Source organism: Aphidius gifuensis, linkage group LG2, assembly GCF_014905175.1.
Source record: "Aphidius gifuensis isolate YNYX2018 linkage group LG2, ASM1490517v1, whole genome shotgun sequence".
Taxonomy (NCBI): domain Eukaryota; kingdom Metazoa; phylum Arthropoda; class Insecta; order Hymenoptera; family Braconidae; genus Aphidius; species Aphidius gifuensis.
In genome coordinates, this window is record NC_057789.1 from 2,270,866 (window position 1) to 2,282,715 (window position 11,850).

The following is an 11,850-nucleotide window of genomic DNA, read 5'->3' on the forward strand; positions in this document are numbered from 1 at the left end:
CTGATGTGATGAATGAACCCTGGTGCTTTGAATTGTTTTTTTTTTTAATTAATTAGAATTTATTATTTTTTAATATAAAGTTATTAATTAATTATTATAAATTTATATATATTATGTTTGTCCACAATATGAATATTCAATAATAAAAAATACAAATTGCAATTTTAATTCATTGAAAATTTAAAAATATATATAAGGGTGAGTGGGGTAAAACAAGACATCTAAAAAAACAATCCAAATTCATAAATAGTCTCTTCTTTCAAATGAACACTCAAAAAAATTCACCACGTGAAAAAAAAAATTACAAAAATAGTTGAAATTTTTTTATCAATTATCTAAAAAACAAACACGAAAATAAAAATATAAAAATAATTTTTCAAGTGTCTTATTTTACCCTGAACTTTTAACTTTAGTATTGATTTTTTTTTTTTAAATAAATTTTTTAATTAATTATTTTAAAATCAACAGAATAAAAGAAATTTTTTTTTTATAAAAAAATTTCTCGAATTTCTATTGTGTTTGATGAATGAAAAAAAAAAAAATTATTTCATGAAAATCACGATAATTATTATGGCAAATATGCTTGGCTTCAATTTACATATATATTTTTATTTTTTCGCTTTGGAGTTCTGCTAATTGAGCTACCTCATCTACTGTAATTTTGCGTGTGGTTTTAAACTTTTAACTTTACTCATTTAAAGTGGACTAATTGCAATGTATATCAGGAGACATCAGCAACATCATTAACAAATATATATACATACACAAAGATAAAATTATTTATAAAAACTGATTCATTATCACCCGCTGATTTTTTTTAACAACTAAATAATAAAAAGCAGTATTTTATTATTTTTTTACTTTACTGATTAGTAATTATTGTTAATCATTTTCATTGAATTTGATTATACATTTATCTAGCTGGCGCACTCGACTGATTTTAAATTTAAGTAGGCTTTAGAAATTTAATTAAAGCAGAGAGATAAAAGAATGTTGAAGATTATTACTGGAAATATAAATAAATAAATTATTTAATTTAAATAATTCTTGATTTTATTTTTCAAAACAAATTTACAATTATTATATCAAATTTTAATTAACAACAAACATTTTTAAATAAAAAAAATTCAAATTTTTCATTTTTTAAATTAATAAAAACCAAAAATTTGTTGTGAAAAATAAAAAATAAACCAAGACGGTAGAAAAATTAACATTTAATTAATAAAAATTTGTTGTTTTTTTTGTTATTTTTTGTATTTTTAAATTGCTTAAATGTATCCCAGAAAAAAATATAAATTCAAGTACTGAAAAAAGCGATGTGAAAGACAGAACAATAGGTGATTTAATTAATTGCTGAATATATATTTAAAATAAAGTAATTAGAAAAAAAAAAAAAAAAAAAATGTCAATGACCTGACGTCGAAGAAAATTATATAAATAAATAAATGAAAATAAATATTTATAAATGTTTATAAAAAATGTAGAAAAAAAAAAAAATCAAGAAAATTAATATCGTAAAAATAATTTTCTCCAACGTAAGCATTGAGAATAAAATTTAAAAAAATATATTAAAGTAAATTATATCAGTTCACACGAGAGAACCTACCATGCAATGAATCCAATAGCAATAAATAAAAGTTATGAAAGAAAAATAAATTTTTTTTTTTTTAATAAAAAAATAATAAAATAAAAAAAATCTAAAAAATTTAAAAAATAAAAAAAAATGAACAGGCTTACAGTTGAGGTAAATAATTGAATAAAAAAAAAAAAAAAAAAGCCAAGATACTGATGTCACTGTTTGAAATAACACTAATAATAATATAAATATATAAATAAATAAATAGATATATAAACAAATAAAATAAATATATAAAAAAATAAAAAAAAAAAAAAAATTATATATGTATATGAGAATGAATATGCCGAGAGAATATTTATACTAGTTTTAGTACTAAAAATCCAGTATATTAAATTTAAAAAAAAAAATATAAAAATAAGAACAAGTGAATGTACCATACGAGTGATAGAAAATAAATTAAATATAAATAATCGAATGAATAAAAAATACGCTGTACATATTAAATTAAAAAAAGACACACGTATTATAATTTATTGGGATAAAGTTGATGATTTAAATAAATAAATTACATTATTACATATATAGAATTATTATTATTATTATATATAGATAATTAATAATGTGAATATAAAATTATTTCACGAAAATTTTATGTATAATTCAATTATTTATAAGAAGCTATGAAAAAAAAAAATTTCAAAAATTAACAGACACACACAGACACGCGTAAATCCACTTAGTAATTATTATTATTAAAAAAAAAAATTATTAATTCAACAAATTTGGTTTATGAAGAATAAAAAAATTCATAATTAAATAGGCAAAAATATAGTGCAATCAAAGGGGTATAAAATAATAGTTAGGTATATTAAATTATGATTTATTTATGAAAATTTTATTTTTTAGTTTTACATGAATTTAAGTATATTTTATTATTTATTTTGAATAAATATATTTAAAAATACTTGACGTTTTATCTACAGAATGAAATAGAAAAAAAAAAATGAAAAAAAATAGTCACAGAATTATTGAAATAATAGAATTTTCCCTGGACCTGATTAAAGATAAAATAATAATTTTTAAAAAAAAATATTTATTTAATAATTGTTGTTAATAAATAATAATTGCAATAGAAATTTGAAAATATAAAGACATTTTAAAACACGCACGAGACACACAAATATTATCATCCAATTTGGGATTGCACTTGTGTCGCCTTAAAATAAATAATTAAAAATAATAAAATAATTCAAGAAATATAATTGGAAATGTAATATTAGCCACAAATGCCTCGCAATGCGATGCTGGAGTTGATAAATTTCAGCCGTTTATCATTACGCTTTTCTACCGTTATCAGAGTTCATATTATATTTAAAAAAAAAACATTAAATAAATAAATGAATTTAATTTTCAAAACAAAAAAAAACATAATATACCGTATAAATTTCCTCAATTTATTAACAAGTCTATCGATTGAATTTTAATGGAATAAAAATTATTGATTTTAATTAAAAATAACGGATCAATATTTGATTATGAAATTGTGTAGAATATATATGAAAATTTCATCAATTTTCAGTGTACATGAAAATGATTAAATATAACAAGTTTGAAGGTAGTTGAGTGAGTGAGAAATTTTCAAATATAATTTCCAATGAATTGTAGTTTGTTGAGTGAAAAGTTTAAGCAAAGGGACGACAAGTTTAATAGTGCTATGGCAAAGAGGAAATGATAAGAGACGGTAAGAGGAATTGGTGGGGTCAAAATTGACGACAAGCTGATATATGAATTTGGTGACACGCGTCCATCGTGAGGTCAGGGGTGGCATTCACCTGGTACCGCCCCATAATGGCACGCCTACCTGCGCTGGTCACGGTTTTATATTTAACAGTGGGAGAAGTAAATTGTGGCAACGCCTACGGTTACTATCATACAGCCTACGCCTATGCCAATGTCGATTTTATATACATCAACTTATACTCGAGTGAGATTATAAGAAAAATTAAAAAAAAAAATTAAATACATGATTGAGTGGAATATTCCCATCGGTACCACCCAACCTCATCAATCTACAATTTTTTTTTTATTTTATTTTCATTTCATCTTTTAACAACACCTCTTTCTCTTCAATTTTCCTCTTTTTTTTTTCATTTTTCTTTCACTTTATTATTAGCTACAGTATTTATAAACACAATGTAAAGAATTTTTTTTATTTTTTTCGTTTTTTTTTAAACTCATATGCCAAGTCCAGTAAATTTATACTTCAAAAATATTAACAGACAATAATCCTGTGTGGTCAGACATTTGATTTTTATTATTATTATTTCTGACAAGTTATTTACAATTTTTATATGGGTTTTTAAATTTTATTTTTAGAGGAATTTAGTATTGCTTAGATGCACTTGTTTTATTATTCACTTGAACTATCTTGACAGTGTATGAAAAAAGAAATGATGATGTAAAAAATGGTCAGACATTTTATACTATTATTATTTTTATTTTATTTATTTTATTATTACGCAATTGAACTTTACGCCTATGGATATGAGTCAACGCCTTTTATACCCCCACTTTTGGTGTATGGCTGGTCTTGGGTGGCTACCCTACACTACTACCCTAGTTAACTTGTGCAATATATACCCTTATTTCTTTCTTCTCTTTTACCTTTTTTTTTTTCTTTCAATTTTTCTATTATTATTTTTTAACCTTACAAAATTTAATTTCTAGATTGAGTATACTGTTTGACATTTATAAAACTAACTTTGAGATTATAATCTCATGTTTTTATATAATGTATAAATGGTTTTAAAAATTCATTGAGATTTTAAATCGAGGATATAATCGTCAAGCTTAAACTACTACCATCATGAATTAAAAATAAATATAAATAAATACAAAAAAAAAAACATTTATGGAAAATTCAACTGTTTCGTTATGTCCAGTTCTTATTTAAAAAAAAAAATAATTAAATTTTATCACAGCAAATACTTGGTGCTATACCATAAAAATAATATTCTCTGTATTTTTTTTTTTTTTTAACTCATTTGATATTTCTAACACAATCTTATTTTATTTCACAATTGAAAGCGTCAATAGTATTGAAAAAATATAAATAAAAAAATACATTTTCTTATTTTTTTTAGTAAACAACAATTGGAAAATTTTATGGTCTTTTAAACAGCTATACGAAATCAAGTAGTAACGGCCAAACTTTTTGCTTGTCTGACTGTTTAAGTAGTAACGGCCGAATTCGTGCTTGTCTGACTTCGTTCAAGTAGTAACAGGCATTTCTATACCACTAGTCAGACAATCGAAATACTGACCGTTACTACTTGAACATTAAAAAATATTTAAAAAATATTTAAAATCATTTTTATCAAGTTGTATTATCAATTATTTTCACTCCATTAGTCAACAATCGATAGACAATATCACAAAAAAATAAATAATTATTTTTTTAATTTTCTGAATAACAAACTGCATTAAATGGAACAAATATACACACACGTATATTACATTGTTAATAATAATCATAATAATAATAATAATAAATAAATATTAATCAATAATAATAATAAATAATAAAATTTTAAAAAATTTTTGTTTTATTGTATTTAAATTGCCATTATCCGAATTGAATTTTATGAAATTCAAAAGCCGAAAAAATTAAACCACAATATTATCTATAAAAGAAGAAAAAATTCTTTTTTAATTTTTTTTAATTTTTTTAAATTTAAACCGATCAATAAGCTTTTTTAAAAAAAAAAAAAAATTATGTTTTTCTACATTAATATTTGTACCAACTTACATAAAAAAAAAAAAATATTTGTACAATATTTAATAATAATAAAAATAAATAAATAAACAAAAGTAATAAATATATGTACTTATACAACATAAGTACATGAATGAAAAAAAAATAATAATAATAATTAAAATAAAAATCAAGATGCAATAAATTTTTTAACAAAATAAAAAATAAACACGGTGTTTTAACAACAAAATATTTTTTCATAAATGTTGAATTAAATAATGCAATGACTTTGCACTCCTCAAGACTACATAAACCATTTCCTTTTGTGCCAATCATATATTTATTTATTTATTATTTTATTCATAAATAAATTTTATTTATTTGCTTTTATCGTTTTGAAACAAATAATAAAAAAAGCAATAGAGTTTATTGATTGGAATGATGTGTATCACAGAATTTAGAAATAAACTTGTTAATTAAATTATAGAAAAAAACATAAATAATAAATAAAGATTTAAAAAATTATTTTAATAAGAATGTAATTTGAGTGAACTGATATGACATGAAAAAATAAAAAAAATATGAAAATTAAATAACGAGACAAGGTCAATATTTTTACGAGGATAACAAAAGAATTGAATTTGAAATTGTCGTGTGATTGTAATCAATGCGACCTTTTTGATCCTAGATAGGTGAGCTGAAATAATGAGCTGAAAAATACCGCATTAAACACGCTACATGAAAATAATATACAAAAAATTATTTAAAATTTAAAAATAATTTATAATAATTTACAATGTCAATAATCGTCTGATGAAGTTCACTCGATTTACATATTGAGTAACTTATTTTTTCATTTTAAATTTTAATCTGTATATTCAAAAGAAAATTATAAAAAAATTAAATTTATTTACTCGTAGTTTTATTATTATGCACTAGCAAAAAAAAAAAAAATCTGTCACGTTTTCACATCGTTAGATTGGTAATCCGGAATTAACACATGTTGTCTTATAGCTCAAAAAAAAAAAAAATAATAATATGTAAAATAAAAAATGAAAAAGAAAGGAATAAACAGGAATTATAAGAAAAAAAAAATTGTTATAAAATAATAAATAAAAAATGCTTTAAAAGTATTTGCATCACCCACCTTCGCGTCTTGAATTTTTAAAGTTGGGACAAAGTTATAAACACTTCCCTAACATTAAAAAAAAATTACAAAACAATAAAAGTTTCTAAAAAAAAATACTAAAAATATTAATAAAATCTACAAATGTTTACAACTTTGTCCTTAAATTAGCCACAAACATGTACCACCTTTCAGCAGCAAAAAAAAAAAAAAATTATTTTTTTTAAATAATCAACACTATCATGTGGAATTATTTGTTATTAATTTTTAATTTTGGTTCTTAGAAGAACAAATGCATATCATAGTTGTAAAAATTGCAAAAAAAAAAATTGAAATTTGTGAAATAAAAATAACAAAATTGTTTGTGTTAACATTAACTCAAAAAAAAAATTCATCTTATCAAAAGTTTTAATAATAATTTACTTATAATTCCTATATTTGATTGAAAAAAGAAAATTTAATTATCATTGGTAAGTTTTGCATATTTAAACAAAAAAAGATCTGCTTGTAGATAAAAATTGTTAAAAACAAAAGAAAAAAAAAAGTAAATAATAATATTAAGAGAATGCTCTAGTTAAACTTTTAAAATTTTTCAGATGTCATTGGCACTGGGTCTTGATGCTGGAGGTTGGGGAGCTCTTGTTGAACGTGCAAGTGCAACAGGCAGTCCTTTATTGGGCCAACATGGATCAAGTAGTAGCCTCGGTGTAGCTGGACTAGCATCATTAGCCCGTCGTTGCACAGTATGCCTAGCAACATTTCCATCAGCATGGTTATTAGAAAGACATGCACTATTACAACACGCTGGACAATCAAAAGAAGAAAAACCATTTACATGTGAACAATGTGGTCAACGTTATCGTTATCGTTCAGCATATGTTAAACATCGTGAACAAAATCATCGTGCACGTCTTCCAGCAGATAAATTATTTACATGTGATGTTTGTGGTATGCAATTTAGATATTTAAAATCATTTAAAAAACACAGATTAAATCATGCACTTGAACGTCTACAACGTGGTCCAGAAAATTTAGCATCTGGTATATCAATATTATCGGAAAGAGCTGAACGTAGTGATCAAGTATCAAGTACTGGTGAACCATCACAATTAGAAACTGGTAGTGAAGCTGCTAGTCCAGCAGCAACAGGTGTTAGTGGTATTGGTAGTGGTGGTGGTGGTGTTGATGATATAGCTAAAGATTCAACTGAAACTGGTGATGTTAATTCAGAAACAACAAGTGAACAACATGATAATAATCAAGATATTACTGAACAAGCTATTGATCTTCATACTGGAAGAAATAATGTTAATTCAAATGATCAATTAAATAATATTGATACTGATATTAATAATATAACAACTGAACGTGTATTGAGTATTGTTAAAGCTCATCATGATACTGAAAAACGTGAACGTCGTTTTGCATGTCCATTTTGTGGTAAATGTGTACGTTCAAAAGAAAATTTAAAACTTCATGTACGTAAACATACTGGTGAAAGACCATTTGTTTGTTTATTTTGTGGTCGTGCATTTGGTGGTAAGAGTGATCTTACACGACATTTACGTATTCATACTGGTGAAAGACCATATCATTGTGAAATGTGCGGTAAGTGTTTTGCAAGGGCTGATTATTTATCAAAACATCTAACTACCCATATACATCAACGTTAAATCCAATTTTTTATTTTAATTTACTTGTTTTTTTTTTTTTCCATTTATTTGAATATATTTATATTTTTTTAATTGCCATTTAGTTTTTCTTTGAAGAATAATTACTTTTTTGCATTCAGTGTGCTTCCATATTTCTTAGAAATAATAATTATTTAATTATTGCGTTGTGATATAAGTATATAACTAAATAATGTGATTTGTTATTAATTATTCAAACAGTCCAAATGTAATTTTTTCATATGGAAATTATATTATTATACGTCAATTAAAGATAAACGATTTATTTTTTATGATTTTTTTTTTAATAATTGAGCTGACTTTGGTCACAAGAAAAAAATTAAAAATGATAATTAATAACAGAGCAATGAAAAAGTGAGTGAAAATTTATGGAAAATTAAATAAAATCCTAGAATACGATGCTCTATATATAGATGTACAGAAAATGAATAACTTGTGATAAGAAATTCTCGATAGAAATACCAAAAAACAAACAAACTTCTTTAAAAAAAAATATATGAACAACGATTAAGTACTATGATCTAAAAATGATAAAACAAAGTGCAAAAATTTATGCAGAAAAAATAATAGGAGGCTCAATAATGATTTTTCGGTGGCTAAATATATTACCGGTGGTGACATAGTTGGTCATCTTGATGGATCATCTCACATATAATTACACGCGAAAATAAAAACGAAAAATAAAACACTTAAATTTTATCGACAAAGTGAGAAATTAAACTACAAGTTAAATAAAAAAAAAAATCACTGTAATAATTGTGACGTTTATTTAAAGTAATAACTTTTCTACAAAAGTTACATGTAAGATAAATATTTCAATGAGTTTTAAAATGATATTTAAAAAGTTAAATAAGTTGCAAATATATGGACGCAACGACGTGTGCATAAAACGGAAGGACGTGTGACACATAAAAAAAAAAATAAATTAATAAAAAATAATGCCAAGAAAGAAGAGATAAAAATAGTAAAAAAAAAAAAGATTATTTGTTTAATAAATAATCAATCCAATGCGTCCTTCCGTAGAGTGTGCCGGTGCCTTTGAATCCCGAAATCCTTTAACGTGGATAGCAATAAATTTTTATTTTCCTCATTCATTTATAAAAAAAAAAAAAATACACAAATACACACACACATTGTCGCTCACGTACTACGTAAAATAAAAAAAAAAATAAATAATAAAAAAAAAAAATCTATGGAAAGCAAATAATGAATATTAATTAATAATTTTTTTTTTCTTTTTGGTTTGTTAAAATGTTGAGGAATAAATGTACAATATTTATATATGTGTGCATATAAATTAGTTAATATTAATATTAATAATTATGATAATAAGTGTAAAAGCTCATAAATAAGTGTGGCTTTAATTTTGTCCATTGAATTCTGTCCGTGTATAAATTTTAATCACCGTATTATAAAATAACAGTTGAAAAAAAAATATCAAAATAGCCAATTATTGAATTGAAATTTGAAAAATAAATATTTATTTGATAAATGGATTTTTAAATTGTTGATAAAATAAATGTAATTGGTTATTTTGATGTTTTTTTTTGCATACTAGTTATTGGTGAATTAAAAAAAAATGATTTAAGGTGCTAATTAATTATTTAAGTCCCAATTGAGTGGGTCGTTTGCCAATGTTTTAGCAATGCCAAAGAATAATCTGAGTATGAAAATAATAATACCGTAATAGAAAGAAAAAAAATGAATTTTGAAAGAAAAAAATATATATTTCCATCCAAATGATTTTGTGGCGAATAATATGTTATACAATTAATTGTAAAAATATTTAAGACACATTTAAAAATCATTATTATTTGATGACTAATTAATTATAATTTTTGATAGAAAAAAGAGTAGAGATTATCAATATTGATGAATTATTTTTACCTTTTAAAAATGTAAGCAATTCATCAATATTTTAGTCTTTTTTTCTTTTCAACTTTTTCAGTGTTTACATGAAAATTCTATTCGTACGTCTCGTTTTCTCTGTGTATATTTCTCCAGCTTCCTTCTATTGATTAAATTTAAAAATTTAAAAAAAAAACCACAACGATAAAAGTGCATTAGACTTGAAAAGAATTTAAATAAAAAAAAAACATAATTTTCTTTCATTACATTTTTAATAAACTCAGCGATAATTAAATAAATAAAATTAATAAAAACTCCTTGGTGCCGAAAAAAAAAAAATGAAAATTGTGTATCAGGTATATGCAATGCTGTGGAAAAGAAAAAAAATTTACAACAGAATTTTAATTATTTCAATAATTGTTTTTGTGATTACAAAAAAAAATTTTTTAAAAAACTGATCGATAATATGAAAAAACGTCGACAGAAATTAAATACCCCAGGATTTCTATCACACATAAAAAAATTAAAATTAATTTAACAAAAATTTACATGTTTTTCTGCATAGAAATTAGTAAACATAGTCTAATATTTCCGCGTTATTTAATTTTATATTTAAATTCAAATTTCAAATAATTACTGACCAAAAAAAAAATCCATTATGTTTTTTTTAAAAAAAAATCAATAATCTTTAAAATTTAATTAAAGAAAAAAATTAATAATTAACAATAATTAAACTAGAAAATAATGTCACAATAAAAATATTATTTACTTGGCACTTGGGAGTTTTACAGCCATTTAAACCGCGATGATAAATAAAATAACAAAACGATACCTACACAACACCAAATAATAAAAATATATTTATATATATTATTTAAATTTTTTTAATAATAAGAGTTACATAGATTAGAAAATATAAATATATATTTAATGAATGTTCCTATATTTGTACTCTTAGAAAAATATTAAATGTATTATTATTATTATTATTATATACATATATCGATATTCGATGGTGATTTAAAATTTCTATACTAAAAAAAAAACCAAATAACATAAAAAAATGAAAAAAAAAAATTACTAATACTGAGTGTCTAGAATTTAGAATAAAATAAATTGTAAAATTAAATTTTGACGAAAAAAAAAAAAGTGACATTGCTACCAAACAAGTAGTTTTAAATTGAAAATTCAAAAAATGTTTTTTCAATTAATTTGGATATGAAGCTACTGAAAAAATAAAAAATAAAATAAATAAAATGTGAATTGAAAATTTTAGAAAATACAGATACACTCAAGCAGAAAGAAACCATTTTAAAAAATAGGGAGAATTATAATATGTAAGCAGGTCGCGTGTGGCGGAGGCAAGGGTCTTCCTATTTTGACTGAACGATCAGATGTGATATACGTGTAAGAATATAAAAAAAAAAAATACTAATTAATTGTCGATTTAATATTAGTTATGATTACGATATACAAAAATAAATAATCTATATATTGTGTATAGTAAGTATGTTTTTAACTGGTTTTATCGACGTCCCGAGGATATAGCCAATTTATAAGTGTAATTAGTATTAATAAATTTGAAAAAATAAAAATTAAAAATCTCGTGATTAACTGCTCGATAAAAGGGACCGTGCGAATTATTACTAATATATTTATTTTGAATACAAATAAAATAAAATAGTTTAATTAATAAAATTGGCTTCATTAAAAAAATAAAAACCACAAGACACGTACAAAAAAAAATAATAATATAAATATTACCTCGATAAAGGAATTATTAATAGTACCATATTATTTATCGTATCCTTTTTTTTTTTTGAGGGAAATTTGATTTTAAATTGATGAAATT

At 22.7% G+C, this 11,850-nt stretch overlaps 1 protein-coding gene across 5 annotated transcripts in view; it reads left to right on the top strand.

The window, feature by feature from the left end:
- Positions 1 to 11,429, top strand: part of LOC122848255 (gastrula zinc finger protein XlCGF48.2-like) — a 28,745-nt gene extending 17,316 nt beyond the window's left edge. For all 5 annotated transcript variants that reach the window (XM_044146210.1, XM_044146214.1, XM_044146212.1 and 2 more), the window contains exon 4: positions 7,056 to 11,429. In XM_044146210.1, the coding sequence (XP_044002145.1) occupies positions 7,056 to 8,132 (1,077 nt within the window). In that variant the 3' untranslated portion in view covers positions 8,133 to 11,429. The remainder of the gene's footprint in view (positions 1 to 7,055) is intronic.
- Positions 11,430 to 11,850: the final 421 nt, after the last annotated feature.